The 26,486-nt window shown below is 37.7% G+C and overlaps 1 protein-coding gene across 1 annotated transcript; it reads left to right on the top strand.

Annotated features, from left to right (window-relative positions):
* The first annotated feature begins 913 nt into the window (after positions 1-913).
* Positions 914-24,881, top strand: LOC119661440 (striatin-3). Its single transcript, XM_038070786.1, has 6 exons — positions 914-2,125; positions 2,229-2,525; positions 14,008-14,437; positions 14,749-14,973; positions 15,039-15,092; positions 23,029-24,881. Exons 1-6 carry the CDS (start codon positions 2,066-2,068, stop codon positions 24,144-24,146), a joined length of 2,184 nt encoding a protein of 727 aa, XP_037926714.1. The 5' UTR covers positions 914-2,065; the 3' UTR covers positions 24,147-24,881.
* The last annotated feature ends 1,605 nt before the right edge of the window (positions 24,882-26,486 follow it).

The raw sequence follows: 26,486 nt of genomic DNA, 5'->3' as shown, positions 1-26,486 counted from the left end.
TTGAATTTTTCGACACACTGCGAAAGATAAATCTAAACCAGTATGTCTTCTAAAATGGAATCAGAATATGTTAAAACCCGTTAAAACGGGTCCGTCCAAAAAAGCTTGCAAACATATTGCAAGTACCTGAGTGTAATTATGCGGTGTTTCCAGCAATTAATAATTTGAAATAATAAAAAAACTTGTTTTTCTTATTCGCTAGTGTAACAAGTCCAGACTTGTCAGCACCGGTGAATAATTCTGTCTGTTCTGTTGTCTACCAACTGGAAGACAATTTGCCTAAAGAGCCTAGAGAGAGGAGATTCTCCACTGTTAAGATGTCAGTGAAATGCATCAGGCAAATTTTCCTGATGCTTTCCCTGACGAATTTGTCGGAAACCCGATTAGCTACCCGGAAAATGACAGGGAATTCCATTTCCCTTTCATTCCAAAATTTCCTTCAGGTTTTTGACGAGGCTAAACAAGGGCCTTATAAAGTACGCTCGGGGAACGGACTGAAATATTTTCCTCGTTTGAACGAAGTGGAACTGAAATTTGCTTCTTCGGAGAAATTTTTATCAAAGTTTCTTCGGCATATTTTTAGTCCGGTGAAGGTGCACCCGACATGGTGCGTGCATACGGTTCTGATAATAGATGACACTAAATCAGGTCATGTAAAAGGAGAACAGGGAATGTCGTTAAGCAACGACAAATGGTTGGTGCCAAGGAAAGGTGTCGAATGTTGATTCCAGCCGTTCGGCGTCGCATAGGATGAAGGGATCGAACATGCAATCTCGCGGCGAATTATAGCCATGACATGAATCGTTTCGCGCTGCTCGCCTTGCAGCAATCTCATGCAAATTCTTTCTCCAGGAGCGCGAAAGAAATTTTTGACCTCGGACCGACGCACACACACTCGTGTGCGATCGTTCAATCAATTTGTCATTGCTTCGACAAAGAAGCGAACGAGTGGCCTCTGCACAAGTCGGGAGAGTTTACGGAATGTGAGGTACGACTTTCGAGGAACAGTGAATCAAACGCTTTGCAAGGTTCCATGTGCGCGACTTGAGTCCTAGCTGCGAAAGAGCTCCTCCAGTCGATGGCAGTAGTCCCATCGCCTGCCCTGCACTTTGTGAGCTACCAGCGGTTTGGTCGTTCGAGTAATTGTGTAATTCTAGCCTCGGTGTCTTTCGACGTGGTGGTCACTGAGAATCGTGCACGGGAAATAGGAACGCGAAGAAAACTGAACTAGTGTGGAAATTTTGGATAAATGCAATTTGTGTTGTAACTACTTTGCAAGGGAAAATTCACAAAGGGAACTGGGAGAATCCATTGATTTTCCGGAATACACGGCGGCGAAGTCCCACTCTTGACGAATTCCCCTACCGGAGTTGTATAGTCGCTGAAGTAGGCTCGTGTGTGACGAAGACAACATACGCGGAAGTGTCGCATGTAAGAACGGATGGAGTAAGCCGTCGTTTGGTGCCGTTCGGATGTCAGAAACTAGAATCGAACTACGGAGAGTAGAATAGCTGGTTTTACTACGAGTGGGAGAAAAGGACGACAATAGAATCGGACGGACGTCGCGGCGAAAAATGTACGGCGAGTTGTAAAGATGGTGGACGACATGTCATGAATTCGACAGCGACGACAACGGCGGTGGACTGTGAAAAAGAGATTTTAGAAAAGTCGCAGAAATTGACGGGAGTTTATCGTGAAAAAAACGGAGATTTGGAGAGACTGCGGTGTGCAATTTCTATATAGCGAAAACCTCGATGGAGCTTGAAGAAATAGCAGTGAAATTTTGAGTTGAAAAGTGGCATTTTGCATTGCATCCAGCTTGGCGAGTACTCGGAAAGATCTTGACTACTGCGGGTGAAAAGTGGCGATAGTTTTTACTTGGAATTTGCGTTTTTATTTGACTGTGGCCGCTTGGGTTTGTTCGATGTTTTTCGGATTGCCTGGCTGTCAGAGAAATTGTGGGAAGTGAAAAGCCGCTCGAACGGACCGGAAAGTAGGGAGTGCGGGTGCTCCGCGCGTGAGCTACGTAAAAGAGTGAATTATTAGTTGTGAGGAGGTGAAAACGATGGATGATAATTGCACTGGATCGGTCGGAAATCTGACGAACCAAAATCAAAACCTAAACGTAAGTATGAAATGACTTGGGAAAGGGCCAGTTGATGCTGGCGATGACTCAAGAGAGGTGAACGGTTTAACAGCGAATTTTCTTTCTGGAAATGGACAAGCAGCAAATGGGCACGAATTCGGCATCGGCAACGGGCATGAACATAAAGGCAGCTGGTGGAGGTGGAGTCGGGAGCGGCGGCGGGTCGGGCGGAGAGGACACAAACGGCGGGGGTGGAAGCGGAGTAATCGGTGGCGTTGGGAATAACAGCGGAGGCACTGGAGCCCCAGCCGGAATGAACAACCAACAAAACAGTGCACCACAATACACAATTCCTGGCATTTTGCACTTCATCCAGCACGAGTGGTCACGGTTCGAGTTGGAACGGTCACAGTGGGACGTTGATCGGGCAGAGTTGCAGGTCAGTGAAACTAATTAGTAGAATAGAAGTAATAGCATAGCTTGTTTACGTTCAATTGCAATCTCGTCGGTTATTGTGTAAGCTCAGGTTGGTCCTTCAAGAGAATTGTTAGCATGGTTTTGGTTGGATTTCTGCAAGAGTTATGCTTTCTTTTATATAGGGTGCGATGCACGGGATGGGGCGGCAGGCATCTAACGCAAGTTACTTCAATAATCGTAACTTGTCAGTGTCAAACCTGTCATGAGTAGAGATTCACTGTGCTTTGAATCCCGGTGGTCTGTGGAAAACCAGTCTTCGTTTTTGGCGGAGTACAATTCTTTGACGAATTGCCTGAAAAAAGTGCATAAGTTGTGAACATGTGGACGTTATTCGTATATGAACCGACGAGGATGTGATAATGACACAAATTTCAAATCATTGTCGCCTCTGATTAAACGCTTTGTATTTACAAATAAGATTTTGTGAGTGAACAAAATTGAAATCCGGGACAGAAAGGGGGTAAAAAGAATTGCATGTTTTGGTTTCTAACAGAATATAACGTTACAGGAAAAACTTTACTGGTAACAGAAAAACCCTTACTGAGGGCGAATATCAAAACGAACTCTATTTTCTTATGCAAAATTTAAATCTAGATAGCGGCAAAAAATCGCAATAATGACATGAAAAAGTAACAAGTTCAGGTTTAAAAGGTTTTGTGTTTCCCTATGTGAGAAGCATCAAGCAGTTCTCATTGGCTGACAACATTGACTCGAGATATTTAAATTGCTCAGTGCTGTCAGCTCCAATAATTTGCCCAAAACTGAGCGAATTAAATATCTCGGGTCAATGTTATCAGCTAATGGAAAACACTGTTTTGAAATTGCTTCACGCATTAATGCGACCTGGATGAAATGGCGTTCCACAACTGGTGTTCTTTGTGGTCGACGTATCAGCGCATGTCTCAAACTTAAAATCTACCGCAATGCCGTCCGTCTGCCGCTCTTTATAGTTTTGAGTGTTGGCCGATTATAAAAGACAATGCAAGGTTTCTTGCGGTAATGGAGATGAAGAGTTGCTTTGTACTAGTGGCGTGAAACGTTGATCACATCCGAAATGAGGATATCTGCGATCGATATGGGGCTGCACGGATCGTGGAAAAACTGCGAGTGAAGCGTTTTCGATGGTATGGTCACGTAATTCGTGCTAGCGAGAATTCACTTGCCAATATTAGCCTGAGCATCGAAATCAACGGAAAGCGGCCAAAACAACCTTGATACGCTGCGATTACATCCGGATCAGGCGTTTCATAAAATAAAATGGCGAAACCGATCACGACGAGCCGACCCCGCTTATGAATTGGACAGCGGCTGAAGAAAAAGATGTGAGGAGCGACGAGTGTATGAAAGCTCTGTGTCGCATAGTTAAAAATTCCATTGCACTCTGGTTTTTAGAAAGCGATTTAAATAAATCATTTGATGGAAAGCCCTGTATTGTTAATAGTCAACCTCATATGCTCCACACATTTAAGGGGGGTTTTACTCAATTTCCCCAAAAATATGGTAATATACTATTATTAACTTAATTTGAATAGATATCGATATGGAGAGTATTTTGAGGCCTGGGCACCAATAGAGGCAGCTTTGTGATTTTTGTCAGATTTTTCGGTTGGGTAGTTTCTGAGAATGAGTCCGTTAAACCAAAACTTTCCACCCCTCCCCGCCTTTCTAACAAATTTCAAAACTAATACCGGCTAATCGAGACCTTTCATTTGATGCCCCACATGACTACCTTCGGTGAAATAAATGTTTACACCCCCTTTTTACATGTATGGCCAGAGCACCGGAAGCTAAACGCTTCAAGTATGAAAGGTTTTGAGTATTTCTTTTATAAAGAGATTTGAGTGTGCATTTACCCCATTAGTACGTTTATATGCATATATTATGTGAAAAAAACCACTTTCAATTGACATTGACATTCAAAGTCTTAAATTTGCAAAGAAGCGACCACTTTGTTAGTAATAGCGCAATTTCCACCAAATTTTAGTAAGGCCATACTTTATGTTATAGCCTATATTGCTTTTGTAAAATTTCGTGGTGCTAGGATGAACTAGGGTTTCGCAGCCAATTACTAAAAATTTTGGTAATATACTATTATTAACTTTATTTAAACATATATCGGTATGGAGAATATTTCGGTGCAACACTTTGATTTTTTTCAGATTTTTCGGTTAGGTAAGTTCTGAGAATGGGTCCGTTAAAGAAATTATCACTTTCATCCCCAGGATATTCCAAAATCCATTTAGCCCCATAGTTGCTCAGTCGTTTTCCATATGTCGACATTATAAGGATCCCCAAAAATCCATAGATTTCGCCTGGTGTGACGTCTTTTCACGTGCGTTGCTTTCCTGGTTACATTTTTCATACCCCAAGACTGTTTTTTTATTTGTATGGCGCACAATAATATCAATCATTTCGGTCGTGAAAATACGCTTGAATGTTGCCAATAATTGACAATGTTTTAGTGCTTCTATGTGGACCTGATCTTTGGCGTACAATGTTTATGTCGGAATTTGAAATTTTGATGCTGGATAGCAGTTGGCATTCAGTCCCATTATGTCTGATCTTTAGCGACGAAATATCCAGTATCTGAAGATACTCCATGTTCAACATCATCTGAGTGCTCGTCGTCATAAAGCAGAACTTTATTCGCTGTCCCTGCTTTCGTCCTTGTTCATTGTATCGTATGTCACCCAGGTCTGAGAAGACCCCAAATGAGAGGGACTTTAACGATATTTAAGGCCAGAGGAGGTCATTTAAAAAAAACAAAAATTAGGTAAGGATGTGTATTTAAAGCACGTGCTTATCAACGACCCTTTTAACTGAGATTTCTTTTAACCGTTTGTTAAAACTATTGTAACACCTGATATACAGAAAACTACCAGCTTCAATGAGCAATAATTTGAAACATATTGCTTTAAGAAAAGAGTCGGTAGTATATACATTGATGTCTGTGTTCGAAGGGCCTACAGGACAGCGAATCAGTCTAATCGCAGTGAGGGTTGCATCACACCGTGGTACCGTAGGAAATAAAATAAGATAAAAATCCCTCTTTCAAGTAAATTATGATCTTTTATATTACTCCAATTGAGATTCTTCGGGCAAATGACTTGCTTTTTGGGACGGATTTTTATGAATAATTCATAAAAGATAATCTGAGGAAACCCAAAATCCATTTAAATGTTGTCTGACTAGTCCATGATGATACTACTATCGTATTATCAACAACGGGAATATGGACACGGCACAAAAGTAAATTATACTGCCTGTGGGTACCCGGGTACCCCGGTCATTGAACAACGTACAAAGTGTTGATTATTGGCAGTAGGGTTAAATGCGGTGGGCTCCCTGTAAATGCGAAGAGAGGTATGGTTTTTCTCCAAATGAATCCGTGTGGGACATCGAATAAAAGATTTCAATTATGTCAAATATTTCAATTATTAGTTTGGATATCGTTCACAAAGTAGGAAAAGTAGTTAAAGTAACCACTGATCTCCAGAAAATCCAACCGGAAAATCTGAAAAAAGTTAATGCGCCTTAAAATGCATTTCATTTCAATACCCACTTAATGAAGTTGAGAATGCAGTGGTGGCCAGATAAATGTTACAGTAGAGCCCTGTAGAAAACTAGAACATTATAGCTTTGTTTTTTTCCACAATATTTTTGAAATTGTTATGGTTAGAAGTGCCATTATCGAAATTGAACATAATTTGGAAGAAAATGCGCGTGTTATTCAATAGTGACTAGGGTGTTAAACAGTGAAAATGCGGAAGTTAACCACTGAGCATGAATTTGCGATTTTGAAGCTAAGGGACGAGAATATGTCACTGGTCGCCATCGGGAATGAAGTAGGAGGTAGTCATGTGAGAGAGCTTCTGGAAGTTGGGAAGTGAATCGAATAACGACGGTGCGGGACGATAATGTTCTAAAGGGGATTTGCCTTAAAGCGGATTTCTTACATCCAACCAAATAAGCAGTGCACTTTCGGAGTATCATCCAATAGATATCAGGTCGAGAAGTGTACGTAGATGCTTACAAGAAAAAGATCTTCAAAGAAGGAGCCAGTCAACCAGCGTGTATTGTGGGCTTAAAATTTGCAAAACAGTATCAGTTTTAGACTCAGATGGATTGGAGGAAAGTAATATTTATGAATGCATTAAAAATAAAATTCAACCAGCCCGATGGAGTGCTTCCCAGCACGGTGGTTTGCAGAAGCAAGTTCCCTGACTGTTGCATAGTCTGTGGGGAATTTCATATTATAATACTAATCGTTAGCGCAACAATCCATATTGGATCAGGACCTTGAAGTGTGTTAGAGCACTTCATTCATAGTGGACCGTAACAGTACACTACCGTGCACTGTAGGAGGCAATATGGCGCTCGTCCGAGATTATTATCCTGATTTGATTCAGGTACTCATTCACAGCTGAGTGGACTGGTATCCGACATCAAATCACGATAAAAATCTCACTGCCATACACTGCCTTGTGCAACCACTCTAGCTATCCGGACACATATTCATATTATGGTCGTAGTTATTTGGCATCAATTGAAAATTCACTTAACACAGATAACAAGAAATTGTTTAGAGCCATCTATCGGCAGCTGGTTTCCTCACGCGATTGATCTAGTCTTCCGAGATGGGTCTGCATCATGCCACAGGGCAAAGAAGGTAACAATTACACATTAATATTAAAATTACTGCTTGGAACGTTGAAACTGTAAACGTCATCTTATTATTTTTTTAACCGGACCCATTCTCAGAACTTACCTAATCGAAAAATCAGAAAAAAATCAAGGTGTGTTGGCTAGGCACCGAAATACTCTCCATACCGATATCTGTTTAAATAAAGTTAATAATAGTATATTACCAAAATTCTTAGTAATTGGCTGTGAAACTCGAGTTCATCCTAGCACCACGAACTTTTACAAAATCGTTGGCGCTACAATCCAAATTGAATTAGTGTCTTGAAGTGTGTCAGAACACTACATTAAAGACCATAACGGTACACTACAGGATCACAGTACCCTATATGAGGCAAAGTGGTCAGCATTACGCTCGCCTGAGATTATTACCCTGATTTGCTTCAAGCACTAATTCAAAGCTGAGTCGACTGGTATCCAACGTAAAATCAGGATACAAATCCCACTGCCACTAGTGCAATTTGAATGGCGTTCAACAGCCTTGTGCTCTAACCACTCAGTTACTCGGACAAGTGGAAAAATGCTAGCAATAAAGAAAACAGTGAGAAATAATAACGGGAAAAAAGAAATATGACTCTTTAAATAAAATATTTTCCAAAGGAAAAATAAATGCACACCTCTTAGCAATAACGATTGAAATTATGGATGAAAATTGGGAAAAAATTTAAGTCATCAAGCTCAGCTAATATTATCAAAAAAATAATAATGATGACTACTTTATTTTCTTTGTTTGCCGGAAAATTTTTGACGTGGAAGTTAATAAATAATTGCTTGAACATTTTTCTAGCGTTACTCGGCCAAGAAATGCGAAGTCTATTCGTCGGCATGGTTTTTTCTTTGCGCTGATCAAGAGAGGAATCCCGATTACAAATAAAATAGTCGTCGATTATTTTTAAAATCTGTTTAATGTCTGTCTGTCCGTCTGTTTGTCACACTCGATTTACTCAAAAACCGGTGAACTGTTTATTATGAAATCTGGTGAGAACATGTGGTCTGTGTGTCCCTTTTGCATGCAGCGAGTGGCGTCATTTTGTGTTGAATTTTAAGGGGGGCTCCCCATACATGCGAAAGGAGGGTGTAAACTTTCTTTTCACAGAACATAGTCATGTGGGGTATGAAATGAAAGGGCTCGATTAGTACTTTTCGAAAATGTTAAGTTTATGCTAGATCCGTAAAATTTAGGATAAGTACGATAGACTTTATTTGGAAGCATAATGTTGGAAAGTTTGGTGGAAATCCAATAATTATTAACAAAGTTATTACTAGATAAAATGTAATTACCATGTCGAGCTGAATATCGGGTATATTCACTACGGGCTACATATATGTGGAACCATGGTGGTGTCAGTCTGTCTGTCACACTCGATTTATTCGGAAACGGGTGACCGATTGTCACGAAAATTGGTAAGAATGTGTGATCTTCTGTTTCCTTTACATGCAGCAAGTGGCGTTATTTTGTGTTAAGTTTAACGGGAGGCTCCCCATACATGTGAATAGAGGGTGCAACATTTTTTTTCATAAAATGTGGCCATGTGGGGCATCAAATGAAAGGTCTCAATCAGTACTTTTCAAAACTGGTTTGATATTGGATGAAACATAGAGGAGTGAGGGCTCAAAGTATGACCCACAAAAAGTATAACAGGTCTCGTTTAATCAGGGCGAAAACTTTTCACCCCGTCCTCATATATTATAGCGTGTTGAAAATTTTCTTGATTTTTGATCGCACATTTTGCTTGATTTAAAGATGTTAGTTGATTTTGTGTCTTAAGGCCGTCAACAACACTTAGTTCAGTGAAAGCACCGGTGTATCGATACGCCAAGCAGTATCATTAGTTCAACCATGGATGTGGGAGGCGTTGAGGTGCGAATTCTTGCCCGCTGCCTATACAGCCTTTGCACCAATACTGTTTCTCCTTGTCTCAGGCACAACTGATCCAAGTAGCGCGCTCACACGACATGCCACGGCAATTTTTTTGGAGCAATATTGGCAACGATAAAATATTGCTTGGTGCATTGGACAAACATTCATATTGGGAACTATGCTGCACAACATTATTTGGCTAATAAGGTTATTGTAATAATAATCAATTGTTAATAGTAATGCGCGCTTGTCAATTAAAAGCAGCGGAAATAGCAATATGCAGTCTTTGAAATTTTTTAGAGGTAATCAGCGGCATGATTTCGGGTTAATTGATGCGGGGGTTCTGTGCCGGTTGTTTTACTCCTTTGTAGATAATTACAAAAACAAAGGCGTTTTCAATTTTCAATTATTACTCACGACCAAATTTTGTACAAAATTATCGCACGGTGCGTACATATGAGTATATAAATTGAACATTACCAGCCAACTGACGGAATACACATATGTATATGTGCCTATATACGTATGTTTCCGAATTGAGACTATTGTAGCTGGAAAAACAAATAAAAGTATACCAGAGGTTGTCTCAGCAAAGAAATCCTTCTTTCTAATAAACTCAAAATCATGTTATCATACAATAGAGGATTTCAGCTTAAGTCGAATAAATTATGTTAGTCAGACAGACGAACAGAAACTTAGTTGTTTTCAAAACGGATTTTTCTTCCATTTTCAGTTCGCGTTACTATAGAACGCATGCGCCCCTAGATTCAATCAAAAACTAAACCAGTTTTTACTTAATCTGCCCATTGTATCTAATCCATTAACTTAATATTACTTAAAATATTTGTAAGCCAGTTAGCAATTGCAGAAATCACAAACAACATGGATCGTAATGGTAACTACGGTCATTTCGTATGATTCCATGATTATGATTGCAATCGAATGAAATCGACATTGACAACGTCGATTTTCAACAAGATGGCGCGAAGTGCCACACAAGTAGTCAAAAATAACTCTTTTTGAATGAAAAATGTCCCGATCGACCGTCTCGAAACGGCAATGTGAACTGGCCACCAAGATCATGCAATTTGACGCCTTTGAATTTTTTTTCAAATTGCACATCTATACGTAGTAATTGAAAATTGTGGGTTCTCGCAACATATCCATCCATTCTCATTGATTTGGTTTTTATTCAATTTTCAAATGCGAAATCGAAAACCCTTTACTACAGTAAACCTCTGTAATCCGACGAGAGCTGTTTTATTTCTTCTGTTAGAACTATTTACCGGTTCAGTAATTGGTAATTTAATGTATTGCACAATGTGGTGCAGTGTTATGCAATGCTTTCCATATGTGTATATAACTAATAATTTTGACATTGCTTAATAAATTAACTCATATTCAGCGGGGATTTAGAAAGAATGATTAGTAGTTTCCAAATAGTAAGAACACTGTCGTTTATTGATTTCAATATATATAAGATCATCTCTGATTTGAATGAACCCTGTTGAAACTTTTGCATAAAATTTGACCGATACAACAACGGGAATGTGATAAACATCTTTCAGAAAAAAAAACAAATATTGTAATGGAAAATCCAAATTAACAACTAATAAATGTCCACTAATAATCTGCGAGCTTTTCAGAACGGTAAATAAGTTTACAATTCAGTGTACTCAAGCTATTATCGAAGTCTTACATAATTTGGAGTTTGGTAGAGTCCCTGCTGTTGTTGCAAATACTCCTATCGATGATCGCTTAAAGGCTTAAGGGAGGAATCGAATCTTTTTTTTGGCATAAATTGTATCTAGACAGTGTAGAATATATGGACAAAAAGATTTTTTGATATTCGGAGTCGTTTGGAAATTATAGCTTAAACCCTTGATAAGTCACATGCCGGATTTATGTCGATCGCCGTAATAAAAGTGAAAAAATGGCTTTAACACGGGATGACCTCCTTAAATATACACTTATTCAACGAGCAGGACATGGCACCATATCGTCGGTGACTAGTTTCACATCTGGTTTGAAATGACGAAATGAAAGGCTTCAAATCAAAGACTACCCGCCAGCTTAAATTGAATTTTTTGTTTATCAGGGGAAAAAACATACAATCAGTGGTGAATTTGGGAAGCCATATATGGCTTCGTATACAATAAAATGATAAAATAATATACTAGTTGAAACAAAAGCGAGGTGTTGCGGGCAGCGAAGTATCATAGTCGCCCCGTGAGAAGAAAACCGTTAATCTCCGAAAATGACCGAGAAAACAACCTACTTTTATAAAACAGGATGCTATAAGAATCTTAGACTTTTGGTATTCAGTTCTGTAGTCTGGCGAAAGTAAATACAACCTGTTTAAGTTTTGCAAATAGGCCAATACAAAGCTTAAAGTTTGCGCCATACATTCAACCATCAAGCATTGTAGCGGGAAAATTGGGGCCTCAAAGCGACTAGAGCGAAGAAATTGCCATTTATTGACTAAAACATAAAAAGGATGTATACTCTAATGTGTTTTAATTTGTTTCAAAACGCCACCTTAGGCATAGAACAACCGTTTCAGTAGGACAACGATTCCAAGTACACCTTCTCAACCCGGGCATGCACTCAATAGCCTTCCAGAAGGCATTGTAAGAAGTTAGTAACGAAATTCCCCCTATGGGAGGAATTCAATACCTACATAACATGAAAATTGAAGTTTGAATTTGGTGTTTTTTTATTAGTAAGTGGGAATGAATGTGTTCGCCTTATCATTGTTCTCTTATCGTCTTATACGTGTTTAGGTATCCGTTCTTCAATCTGTTCTCTCCTAAAACAATTTTTCGCTGTGTGCCAACAATATACATGGATATGATACAAAATACAAAAACAACAGAGGTGAAATTTATTTACTTCGAATTGTCAAAATGGTCAATTACACACACTCATAATGAAAACAATATGTTTTATTACCAATGGCTAGAGCAGCTCTTTTATCCAGAATAGGCTAGGTAAAGCGTTCTAGTCCGAAGAAATTATAGAATGCCAGTGCCATATAGAGCTAAATGCTCATGCTGTATATATGAAGTGAGTATTCTTGCTAACTACAAGGTATTGGACAACTATTCTAGAACCTCGGTTAGGTGAAGTTCATTTATTAACCAATGTTAAAATTAAGAATTATATACATACATCACAAGATTGTACTACATAATGTTACATCACATTAACAGTTACGAAGAGACTAATTAGCTGAGGATTGGCTGAGAAAAAACCGGTATACATCCGATCATCAAGATAACTGTTGTTCAGATTGTTTACTTCTACGTTTATTAAATAATGGTAAATTTTTATCACGAAAGCAAGTAATAACGCAGGTCTGGCACGAATCCTGTAAGGTTGTGCACCATTGAATTTTAGCTACATACAAATGCATCAGTTGTGCAGCCAAAGTTGTTCAAATAAGGGAAATTCAAAAATATCTCTCTATTTTGTATCCATTTTAAATATATAGCTTCTAGGTTTGGCTTTAGTTGGTATTGTAGTGGCAACAATTGGATTTCTAGTTACATAATTACAATAAAATAGTAGTACAAAATGTTCCATATAAGAACACAAAAAAAACTGATAATAGTGAACCTTATAGGCTTCACACTAGGAGTTCAATATTTTTCACAAATGTGTCGAAGCTAACTTGCAACAGATACAAAAAAACAGGGGAGAAGTAGATGCTTCATGAATGGAATTCAAATATTTCATTTAAATGTCAATTATTCTCGTTAATTATGACGTCAGGTATCCGGATAGCTCAGTGGTTAGAGCACTGGGTTATCATACGGAAGGCCGCGGTTCAAATCTCGCTGGTGGCAGTAGGATTTGCATCGTGACTTGACGTCGGATACCAGTCGACTCAGCTGTGAATGAGTACCTGAGTCAAATCAGGGTAACAATCTCGGGCGAGCGCAATGCTGACCACATTGCCTCCTACAGTGTTCTGTAGTGTACCGTTACGGTCTTGAATGAAGTGCTCTAACACACTTCAAGGCCCTGATCCAATATGGATTGTTGCGCCAACGATTATTATTATTATTATTATGACGTCAGCATCTCATGCATGGCTTCAGATGCAGTAAATTCACGCGAAATTAAGATGTTTGAACTGCTATAACTTTGGCGCTAATAAGCAGATTTTTAAAGGGTTGCGTATGCGAGATAATGTCCTCTATGCCGGTGCAAAATTTGGTACTCCTAGAATGAACCTAAGGGGTTTTTTTTCAGTCAATTTCTAAGAGTTGGTAATATACTATTAGTAAGTTAATCTGAGCACATACCGGAATGGGACATATTTGATGCCTGGATTTCATATAAGTGCATCGTCCTGATTTTTTCGGATTTTTGGGTTGGGTAGTTTCCGAAAATGAGTTCTGTCTCAATTTAAGTGTGTACATTTGGACTCCTTACTCGCGTACTTTACAATTCACGCCGAAACGAATATCAAATTCGGAAAGTACCACCTTTCATTTGCATATATGCATTATGTCACTCGCTGTATGCTTGGGATTTGATAGTTCCCTTATGCCTACCAAATTTCGTTAGAATTGGTTTAGCCGTTTTGGAGAAAAGTGCGTGTGACACACAGACGGACAGATAGTGAATCGATTTTAATAACGTTTTGTTTTACATAAAACCTTGAAAATGGCCTCACGTGCTTTTCATTGGATTAAATTTAATTCGAAAATTTTTTTTCGGAAAATATTCACACATATTCGATATTCTCTGGAACACTTTTGATATAAAGGGCCTATAAAATGATTTATTTCGAACTTCTCAATTAATAAAATTTCCTTGTGTTCGTTAAGGTATATGCCCTGGACAACAATTTCAATTTCTTTCTCATTTTCAGGCACGAATTGCGATGCTACTAGGTGAACGGAAAGGCCAAGAAAGTCTTAAATCGGACTTGATCCGTCGTATTAAAATGTTAGAATATGCACTAAAACAGGAGCGAGTGAAATTCCATCGCCTGAAATATGGTTGTGATCCTCCTCAATTGAATGAAATTAAACCACCGGCTGACGAGCCAGGCATTGGAAGCGAAGTTGCTCCGGACTCTGAAGTACCTTACAGCTCAGTATCAAATACAACATGGAGACAAGGTCGACAAATGTTACGTCAATATCTACAAGAAATTGGCTATACTGACACAATTATCGATGTTCGATCGAATCGAGTCCGGTCGCTTTTAGGAATGAATAATAACGCAGAACAGGAAGAAAATGTTAGTCCAAATATAAATGGTAGCGAAAATAATAAACGAGCCAGTGAATCACAAGGTAAGATTACAAAAGACACCAATATTCAACACTTAATTACTAATGCATGTCATATTTATTGACTTAAATAATATGAAAAAAATATCGGGAACACAATCAAAATATCGCAAATCAGTTTTCATGGAATGAGGAACCGCAAAGAACATATGAAATTTGGGTTTATTATTCTTATAATGAAATTGCATTTGAAACTGTTAAATATACTTTTATTAGTCAACTATTCAGAGTGATCAATAAGTTTTTAGCTTGTTTAAATAAATAATGAAAGTGTATTCTATAATTTGGACAAAATTATATATTGTTCCAAACAGGACGACGGACACCTGCAAAAAAATCACAACCCATGAACGATGCCATGATCTTAGACACAGAAGCTGCTGTAATGGCAAATTTTGCATTTCTAGCACAAACAGACGTTGAAATGTCTGATGATGATGATATTTCAGAAGATCTCGATATGGTTACTGGAGAGAACGAGGATTCAGATGTAAAAACAACCAAACGCAGTAAAGGCAAAAACATCATTATGGGTGAAGGTGAGATTCAAAGGAATTACAAAATATTTCCAAATAATTGTTAACGAGTACTTCTTCTATGTCAGATGTAGACGCAGAAGCGAAAGAAGTTCTGAATGAATTAAATCTTCTCACGGAAGGTAAGCTATTGACAATATTTCCGTAGGTATATTATGTACAGTTCGTACAAAAAGTATTGGTTCACTTTTATATCTGATGGGATTCTTGTCACCAATCAATGTCATTACAATATATGCATATTTTTACTTCTAAATCCACTATTTGATTTAAAGATTTTGAATGAATAGAAAAACTGTTTGCAAAGGTATGTTTTAAATTTTCAAAACTAATTTTTAAATTTAAGTGAATTAAGGGGAGACATACAATTAGAGGTTTCCAGAAATTAATTTCTTTTTTTTAATCAATAGTAGTATTATTGATGAAGGATATTTTCCCGAAATTTTAAAGTGGAATTCAAAAAATTGTAAAAGTTAAAGGCAGTTATAAGCCCCCAGTCGAGTTTAAGCGGGATCTCATACATGCAAAAGGGAGGGGTGTAATTTTTATCATCAGATAAGTCATGTGGGGTATCAAATGAAAGGTTTCGGTTAGTACTTTCCGATGCTGGTCTGACCTGGTTTTGACATTGGAAAGGTGAGTAGTGCGGGGATGGGGGGGCGAAAGTGATAATTTCTTTAACGGACCCATTCTCAGAAACTACCCAACTGAACAATCTGAAGAAAATCAGGAGGCTGCCACTATATGGTGCCTAGGCTCCGAAATACCCTCCATACATATCGATATCTGTTCAAATAAAGTTAATAGTATATTACTATAATTTTTAGTGAATAATTGGATGCAAAACCTCCCTTAAGTTCCTCCTAGCATCACGACAACAATATAGGGTACAGCATGGAGCGTGATCCTACCAAATTTAGTGCAAATCGCAAACAAATTTATAATAGGTCAAAGTTGTTGCTTCTGTGAAAATTCAAGACTTTGAATGTCAATATCACCTAAATGTGAATATTCTCACATAACACTACGCGTATATTACAAGCTACGTACTAATGGGACAAATGCACACCCAAATGTCTTTATAAAAGAAATACACAAAACCTTTCATAACCAAAGTGTCCAGCTTCCGGTTTCTCGACTTGTTTGCCCTGCTTTTTTGACAAGTTTCCCCTACTGTGTATAGTATTCTTGGTAAGGGGAAATTTAGGGGGATGCAGTAGATTTACACCAGAACTAAAGAAATGTTTTTATTGAATTGATTCAAATTCAATTGGAAAGCCCACGCGCTTTTGTCTCTTTGTGTTCTCACCTTGAAATATCTCGATACTGCCAGCTCCTTTTAGATAGTCTTTTTTTTTGGAACCACGAAATTTTCATTTTAAGGATTTAAGCTTTTGTAGTTTCTTTTTCATATCATGTTTTAAATGACACCTTGTTTTACGCGTTTAACACTATAATAACCCCTTAAGGAACGAATATCACACCCCCATATCACTGGTGGCATTGGGATTTGTATCGTGATTTAACGTCGACTCAGCAGTGAATAAGTAATTGAGTCAAGTCAGGGTAATAATCTCGGGCGACCACATCGCCTCCTGTAGTGTACGATTACGGTCTTCAATGAAATGCTCCAATACACCTCAAGGCCCTGATCTAATTGGATTGCGGCGCCACCGATTATTATTATTATATATTTTTCATAGATCCCATGCTTATGTTACTTTCGATTTTTTTGATTTTTTCATAAATAACGTCCAAAGCATGTATAGAGGAGGTAGATAGACGGATTTTTTGAAATTCAAAACCGTTAAAAATTACGGCTGTATACCTTAGCAAGAGCATAATGCGCGCGGAATATATAGCCACTTTTCAAAGTGCTTTTCTGATAAACATAACTATTTGATTGATTCTGCCCAAATTTATACATCTTTATACATATTATAACTATAAAAAATTGCGAAAAATTAACTTTCTTTCTGAAACATAAAAAGAAATATTTTTTTTTGGAATTGTAACTTTATTTTAATTCCATGTAAAACCTACGATGGGCGTTTAGGTTATAATTAGAACGGCCCAAATCATGACAGCAGCACCTTTTTTTATGTGTTACTATTGGGCTCCCCATCTAAGTATGAACTACTCATGGTATATAGACGACTTGTGGTTTTGCCCAGGGCCGCTTATGAGAAGCTGCCTCTGCCCTGGGAGCAGCGTGACCGAAGTGGTTACTAAGTGTTATTTGCCCCTCTATGTATAATTCATAACACGTCATAGGTATGCATTATATTCATGTTTAAAACCGACTACTAAGTTCAGACCTAAACCGGCCTAGGCTGATGTAGACCTTTTTTAGGGATATGAGGGAGTCCTGAGTGCGGACCAATTCGAAAGAAACTTTCTTTCTCAGTTTCTGGTCCACGGATCCATGTGCCGTAGGCTAGAATCCAAATTCAATCTCTAAATCATCACTGCTTCTTTCAGGGTATATTCCAAATGCTTTTAGCGAACTCAATTGCAGCAGTAACTTTCGAGCTGGGATTCCCTGAAATAACAGTAGAGTACAGGACAAAACATATTGCATCAGGTGGGCGGGGCTTTCCAGTCAACATCCCAGTTCCGTTCTCCGTATCGTTACTGGTATTGGTTCTCATTTGTGGGATGATCACATAGAAATTTTCCAGCTTCGTGCCAAAATTAGTCGTACGAGGCGGCGATCCGAATAATACCGCAATGTCACTTATCAATCTATTGCTTGTTTGATTCACGTGTGCACTGCAACGAATAACACAAAACACAAAACCTTATTAGAATCGGTTTGCTGTCTGTCTGTCCGTCAAACGCATTTTTCTCGGATGCGGCTACAGCGATTGACACTAAATTTGGTAGAAAGGTGGAAACTGTGAACTTAAGGGGGGAGGGCGTCCCCATACATACAAAAGGGGGGTGTAAATTTTTTTTTCATCAAATATAGTCATGTGGTACATCAAATTAAAGGTCCCGGTTAGTATTTTTCGAAACCGGTATTAGTTTTGACATTTGTTAGAAAGGTGGGGAGTGCGAAGGGTTGAAAGCGATCATTCCATTCTCAGAAACTACTCAACTGAAAAATCTGAAAAAAATTAGAAGGCTGCCACTACATGGTGCCTAGGCTCCGAAATAACTTCCATACCGATACCTGTTCGAATAAAGTTAATAATAGTATATTACTGTAATTTTTAGTAAATGTCTGCAAAACCCCCCTTAAGTTCATCCGAGCACCGCGAAATTGCAATAGTGTAGGCTATAATATAGAGCATGATCTTACCAAGTTTGGTGAAAATCGCACTATTACTAACAAAGTTATAATAGGTTAAATTTGTTGCTTCTTTAAAAATTCAAGACTTTGAACGTCAATATCACCCGAAAGTGGATACTCTCACATAATCCATGCATATATTGCGTGCTACGTACTAAGAAATACACAAAACCTTTCGTACCTGAAGCGTCCAGCTTCCGGTTTCCCGACTTCTTTCTTTTGTAATTTTGAACACGTACCCTGTTCTCTTGGATTCAACTTAGACGAATGTGTCAACTATTTTATAGTACGCTTCAATTTCTTCAGGCATCTCTATAAAGACACCTTATTACTGTTCGTTGATGTTTTAAATTACACATCTTCTGATCTTTGTTACAAAGTTTGAACGTTTACCATGAAAAATTGTTGTTTTTGGGGGAGAAAATATGAATGGCAATTATACTAAAGGGTTTTCAATCATTTTTTCTTTATTTTACTACATTTAATTTGTTTCATTTAGCTACTTTTAGCTCATTTTTAAGCTTATGTTCATTTTCAAATGATTTTTTCCCGTGAAAGAAAAATGTTGAAGTTGGAATGTGTATCGAAGATGATCGTAAAGAATCTCGTGTGTTGAAAACGTACTTTTCAGGGTTATGGGTTTTATTTTTCAAAATTCCCACCGCATTCAAAGTATGAAATGAAGAGTGCAGACCAAATCAACAGGTTGGCATTTGACTCAAACAGCTTAATTTTTCATCAAGTGAATAAATGTCTGTAATCATTCAAATGAGTCAAAGAGGATGGTATATCATATAAAATATATTAAAATTTCTTGTTTGCCGTTGAGATAAATGTACGTCAAATTGAAAACGGAAAAAGGTTACCTGAGTTTGTATTAGAAGCAGCGCGGCCAAAGCATTTGTCATGTGTTATTCGTTCCATTATATAGACTTATAAACACGACATTGATATGAATCATATTGAGGACAAAAACCGTGTAGTTCAGGTCTAGCATGGCTGAAGTTATGCATAAACAAAGCAATTGAGAATATCTGAAGAATTTTAAGGAAGCAGCTCATCTAAATTAGTGTTGATTTCGTTCGGTTGATGAATTGCAGGAAGGCAGTTATTGATATTTAAGGGATAAACATGCTTATTACGAAGTTTCATAGTTAGATATAGATAGATGGCTATATTTTTGATAGAAATGAAATGCAAACCCTAATTTTATATTTATCTCTTGAGATTTGAGAATAGGAAAAATTCGCTAGGGGCGAGATCTGGAGAATACGGAAGAGCTTCAGAATCGTGAACACGTTGTTTTTGGTCGATTATTAGCTGGCTCGGCATCCATTTTGAACACAGGTTTCGCATACCCAAACATTCATGCACTATATTTTTAACACGTACCTTTACAGCCTCAGTTATCTCGAGCACCTTAATTTTACAAACATGCGAAAAGTGGGTGCACATTATTTTCGGAACTGGCCCCGTGTTTGATATCGGGTGAAAGTTTGGAAAGTTTTGAAGGAAATCCAACCACTATTAACAAAGTTATAGAAGATGAAACTTTTACAGTTTGTGTGCATTTCGTGCATTCTAAAACGTGTATGACATACCACAATTCAATACCACAACAAAGAGAGCCCGTACGAATGGGGAGGGGGGTCTCAGGGAAACGTTTCGTTTTAGTTTTTTAATCATTTATACATCAATGTCAATTACTTCAAACCGCCATATGTATGTATTTATATGCATATGCTAATGAAGCTTTGGGGCAGTGCCTAATTCAGATAGATATATTTGTACATTAAACCAGCGATATTCAATATACGTACTGTATATGTACATATGAAATCTTTTATGCACGAAGTAGATCGGAAATATGTGTACGATTTTTTATTTATATACGTGTATGTATAGTATTCGGTAAGTGGGAATGTTTGTTTGATTGGGGTGAGCATAATACCTACATCTGTAATATGTATGTATTACTTGTAGTTTGAAAAAATATGAAAGAATATTTGGGGTTTTTAGCCATGTAGGAATGGAAAAATGTACGTCGAAAATTCCTCACAGAAGATGAACACAAAACCTTTATACCTGAAGTATCAGCTTCCGGTATTCCGACTTGTTTTCAAATTAACAAAAGTTGTTCCAATCAACATGCTCGATCCCACTAACTAATAGCCGAAGAGCAGTCAAATTTGTACACGGGGCTTTTGAATGTTAGGGTTAACCTAAAAATAATATGGATTTAATGTTGTGCAATATGTGTTAGCCCACGAATATTTCAGTCCACCTGGTAGAGGTATCATGCTGCAAAGTATCATCTGTAAAATATTCTCTATCGAAGATGGTCCGTTAAAATGCACTTCAATTCCTACCAGGACTTCCCGAGGGCCCTACACTTCTCCACTGTTTTGTGCTAAGTGCTCTTGGGGCGCCCTTTTTTTTAACCATATTGGGAGAATAGGACCCACTACATGGCGCGGCTAGCAATGCAATGGTCGACCCTCCTTAAAGTGAGACCTATTCATTGCCAGTTCCACCTTTTAAACACATCTATCAAGTTCTTGTACCTCGATGATACGTCCCAGACAAGTATTGACAAAGACTTAGATCTTTTGGATAACAGTTTGGGTCACTTTCCATATGCTACTCCCATATAGGAACACAGAGAGAACAGTCTCAAGTTGATGTTGGTGTCGAGATAATTGCGTTTTTCAATTTTAGACAAGGCAACGAAAGTGAATCTAGCGCTGTAAATGCTTTGAGCGACATCCATTTCTACGCTGATAACCTTAATTTTGTTGGTGTTTGTTTATCTTCAACCCGACAATACTTGCCTCTCTTTCCAAATGCAGAGCCAATGTCCATGATTTGGTGAGAGAGCAAACATGTCATCAACGAAGTCGAGCTATTTGAGGAAAGATGTCATGGTCCATTGAATTCTCCATGTCCTCTGGACAAGGCAGCATGAAAAACGCAACGAATAAAATGATACGTTCTGGGATTATTTTAGCTATTATCTTTGCGAAGATAGGAAACACGCAGATACTAGAGGTGCGGAAAACATCACCTTAGTGATTTAAAAAAATACCATTACAAACACCTGTCATTGCTCTCATCGTACATATGATGTATCATGAACATCAAATGTTAACACGCGACAGCCGATATTACTTATCACTAAATTGATTTGCCCTGCATTTATTACAATCATAGTGTAAAATTCACTGACGCGCCAATGAAGAACGAGTGAACCTATCGTGTAAAAGAAGAAAACAGATGGTTGATATTACAATATTTTCACATGCAAAGAACAGGTAATCATAATTTTTACGAATGAGCATTGCTTCACTTAGAGGTTATCTTTGCTTGGTGTAATTAAAAGTTTGTCACGCACAAAATTCAAATGAATTAATGCGGTGATGTAATGTTTGGATTGCGCCAGGCGATGGTAATGTGATATTGTACTTTAAAGCGATATCACTTTTGTGATATTACATACATCACGTACCCATCTCAAGCAGATATCCCTCCAATTGTCGCACACAAAACGGGCGCCCTTCCTAGGGATCTTAACGATCATCCCCTTCTTCCACTCTCTGGGAACGGTCTCGGATTCCCAGGTTTTACAGTTCTGCAAAAACTGCAGGGGAGGCACTGAATCATTATGCGAGGAGACTCTTCAAGTCCAGCGGCTTTAGTGCGTTTAAGGATATTCTCTTCTGTTTGGAGTGGCTGTCCGCATCCACATGATGATTAACCATTTCATTCACAAAGGCTGAACTTCGCTGGGTGTGAAACTGTTAAGAACCGTGAAGCGTTCCTTCCACCTTTTCAGTTGCTTCTCATCGTGAATGGAGGGTCGGCCGTTAACGTCTCTCATAGAATCATCGAAAGATTTGCGACCACTGCAAGTTCTTTTGTGATACAATATGCACTTTTGAATGCATTGTGAACGAAAGAAACTCACCAACTTAGCACAAAAAAGAGGAATATAACTTTGAAACATTTGATAATTTCTCCTATCGCGACCAATAACAACTGTGATGATGAAATCCGTGCATCGTTGTTGGTGGCAAACATTGTCTATTCCAGCTTACAAAAACTGTTCCGCTCGAAACGCCTCAGCGTAGGGCCAAAGCTCTTACCATACAAGTCAACGAACTTGCCAGGACGGGTGACTTAATCCGGATGAGTGAGGATGATTTAATCCGGAAAGTCTATAAATGCAATATCTATAGTAGACAAAGAAGACGTGACTGACCGTGGCTCAGGCGCTTGACAGCCATTAAGGATATCGAATTGATGCACTTGGGCGCGAAATCTGAATATCTTTAGTTCCTTACCATAGCAGGCCCAGACAGAATCCCGGTTATTGCCTCGTTGATGATGTTGAAAAACATCATTTTTACACTTTAACTATCGAAATATCTTCAAATACATGTAGTGTTGCTAAAGTTATGATCTACACAGTATAATGAAATAGTAAATCTCAGAAAAGGGCGAAACAAATTTCACATACCCAATACAAAATTTACAATTATAGAACATGATATAGATATTTGATTTGAGTAATGAAGGGTCCAAGAAATTACCTGGAAGTTGAATAGCTCATTTTCAATGCGATAGATTTAAAAGCAGTAAGTGATCACGACTAAGATTGTTTTGAATGCCTTCTGGGGAAAATTGTGAACTGTACATTTCCTGTAATGTGTTTAAATTTTCATACATCACATGTAATAATGGATTTTTTAATTCAATTTACACAGGTCGATATGAAGTTTCAGAAGAAGAAGTAGATGCGTCTTTAGGTCTAGGAGAATTAGCCCAATTGACCGTAAATAACGAGGCAGAAACTGCATATGACGTATCAAATACGAAAGAATCGGCATATCGAAAAACATGGAATGCAAAGTATACCCTTCGATCACATTTTGATGGAGTTCGTGCATTAGCTTTTCACCCTGAGGAGCCTGTACTCATCACGGCATCAGAAGATCATACACTGAAATTATGGAATCTACAAAAAACCGTACCCGCGAAAAAGTCGGCTAGTCTAGATGTTGAACCACTTTATACGTTCCGGGCACACTCGGGCCCTGTGTTAAGTTTGGCCATGTCAACGGGTGGTGAAACATGTTTCTCGGGTGGTTTAGATGGACAAATCCATTGTTGGAAACTGCCAAACTCAAACATTGATCCATACGATAGCTACGATCCTACCGTATTGCGAAACACATTCGAGGGACATTGCGATGCGATTTGGGGCCTCTCAGTGAATCATACAAAAGGACATTTGGTGTCTTGCTCTGCAGATGGTACAGTGAAATTGTGGTCACCGGACGTGAAAGTTCCCCTACTCAACACATACTCATCAGAATTGGAGGGCGTACCAACATCAGTTGATTTCGTACGCGACGAGCTTGATCGAATTGTGGTCGCTTACAATAGTGCGCATTGCATAATTTATGATACAGAAACCGGTAAGCAAGTGGTTAAATTAGAACATACGAAGGAAATGTCGGGTAACTTTGGTAAATTCATCAACAAAGTAATTAGTCATCCAACGTTACCGGTCACTATAACTGCCCACGAAGATCGCCACATTCGTTTCTGGGATAACACAAGTGGAAAATTAGTTCATTCAATGGTAGCGCATTTAGAGCCTGTAACTAGTTTGGCAATAGATGCTCACGGGTTGTATCTGTTGTCCGGCTCACACGACTGTTCAATACGTTTATGGAATCTAGATAATAAAACATGTGTACAAGAGATTACAGCGCATCGTAAAAAATTTGATGAAAGCATATTTGATGTTGCGTTCCATCCGTCGAAACCATATATAGCGAGCGCTGGGGCCGATGGCTTAGCAAAAGTGTTTGTTTAAAATATTAAGTTATATAAACGTATGGAAAAAAAAATAAAATGAACACAATTAAAAATTATTTTATGTCACTCTTATGTTAGAACATCGGGAGGGACGAAACATACTTTAATCAACACACATTTCGAATTATCTCTTTATTTCCGTCTTGGATTTCTTACCATTTGGTTCACTCTTCTCAAAAAATAGAATAAACCGCTTTTTTTATCTGATATACGAAATGAAACATTTTGAATAAGCATTAAATACGAAATAATTTTCATATACTTTTTCATTAGAAACAATATATATTTTTAAATTGTAACAAAATGAGAAGCGAGTATTTAAGAATAAACGCATGTTATACAATACGTTAACAGTATAAATAAATAAATATGCCGAAAATGTAAAAAAAAACCAAAATTTGAAACTTAACAAGAGAATGCAGACTAGCAAAAATTTACAAAGCGACAAAATCATAGAACACATTCACGCTTTACCTTTACTGATGTTGGACAAGCAGCAGGATGAAATGATTTTAGCCAACATGAAAACGGATAGTACAGCAACCGCAAATCGAAAAAAAATATTAGTAGAGCATCAGCAAAAACAGAATAAGTAAAATAAGAAGATACGATAGCGAATATTGTTAAAATATTGAACGAAATACAGAAGCAACAATACATAACGGATAAGAAAAAAAAAGAAAAACAATGTTATAGTATATAGTAAATTATATTACATATATATTCCTGACAAGATATTTTTCATTTTCCCCTAACTCCTTTCCAAAATTCCCACTGAATTTTTAGTTCGATTCATATTTACCTTCATTCAAGATGAAAAATAGTTGAGTGTTGCTTTAAAAACATTCTTAAATATATAATAAATGAGAATAAAAGATATGTTTTATTCTTTAAAACAAGCAAAGGGCCTTTATATTCACAAATGGGCACAGAAGAAACAACAGACTTCAAAATCATTATTTCGAGTTGATTTGTTCCTCACAGAATTTCAAGTTACCTAAGAATGCATTCTGTAATCATACATACGATGAATCACAACAATCAATTTGTTAGGCAAACATCTAAAAAAGTAAATAATTTCACATAGAAATATGCTGCTAAAATCGGAACAGGCGTCCGTTGTCTTCTCTAATCGGCATGCACGGGTTTGAGAACCCTTAATATATAGCGATCAATGTATAGGAGTCTCATAATATCAAATTCAAAGAAGAATTTTGTAAAAAACTATCTTTTCAAATCAATTTGAGGTATAGTATATTTCGGACATAACCGAAGTAACCTTCTGAATCGCAATCCTATTGAATTTCGTGTAAAACCTTCCATTATTCACAAGATTGTAGCATGGGTTCGGTGTATTATTTGAATGACAACAACACTTAGCGGACAATATCACTTCCGAATGGACGTAGCCTGATATCGAGAAAAAATTATGAAATTTAATTGCTGACTGTATATACCCAGCAGAAACTCCTCACGCCTAGACCTCTTAGTTCCAATCTTCGATTTTTTATTAAAAATGAAAGTCATGAATTCTTTCAACTTTGAAATATCCCTCTATCTCCATTTGCGTTAAAACAAACAACAAGGCTAATTCCAGGTTCATCAATATCGCTGAGAAGTTTTTAACATACTGAGCGCCATAAAGCCACAATGAGAAGAGCTAAGCGTCTTTGTTGGTGTAAAAACATAGTTAATGCAATATCTCTTCTTCCCTTTTCTCATTTTAAAATGCTTTGTAAGCACAGATACTATTTAAATGGATTAAGGCAGGGTAAACGCAAAAAAAAACAATAAATTCTCAATTTTAAATAAAAAATATACATATCTACATGACAACAAAAAAACGGAAAAATATGGATTCAGGGCATCAAATAAATTCGGATTCATAGTATTTTCATTTGAGGAGAGCATTTGCAAGCATATCAGTGATATTTTGCCGAAATACATAAGTTAATCGACGGATACTTCTGCGAATATTGTGCTCTTAGTAAATCAATAATTTTTGTAATATACATATTTTATTCCAATAATTCTAATCAATTATTGAGCTACTAATATCAGTACTTCCAAAGGAATCGAGCAATTATTCGCCAGGGAAAATTGGAAACATGTTATTATTGGTCAATAAATACTGTTTAAGTTAATTATTGAACGAAATCATGGTTGCCGATTGAAAATGCAATCATTTTAGAATGAAATACCTTTGCAGCTCACTTGAACTCCCCCCACGATTTTCCGAGAAGCTTCTACTCCACCTTCGCTGTTCTTCGCCACGTAGTTCCAGGACGATCCACTCGTCGACCATCGTGGGATTGTGAGTTCCATTGCAAGTCGCCCT

The sequence above is a fragment of the Hermetia illucens genome, chromosome 1 (assembly GCF_905115235.1).
Source record: "Hermetia illucens chromosome 1, iHerIll2.2.curated.20191125, whole genome shotgun sequence".
NCBI lineage: Eukaryota > Metazoa > Arthropoda > Insecta > Diptera > Stratiomyidae > Hermetia > Hermetia illucens.
This window is presented reverse-complemented; position numbering and strand designations above follow the sequence as displayed.

What these genes read in the sequence shown, in the direction of transcription:
- LOC119661440 (XM_038070786.1), top strand. Translation starts at nt 2,066, where the DNA reads ATGGATGATAATTGCACTGGATCGGTCGGAAATCTGACGAACCAAAAT. An exon ending in ACCAAAATCAAAACCTAAAC is followed by an intron (nt 2,126 to 2,228) that starts GTAAGTATGAAA and finishes ATGGACAAGCAG; the next exon opens with CAAATGGGCACGAATTCGGC. An exon ending in TTGATCGGGCAGAGTTGCAG is followed by an intron (nt 2,526 to 14,007) that starts GTCAGTGAAACT and finishes TCTCATTTTCAG; the next exon opens with GCACGAATTGCGATGCTACT.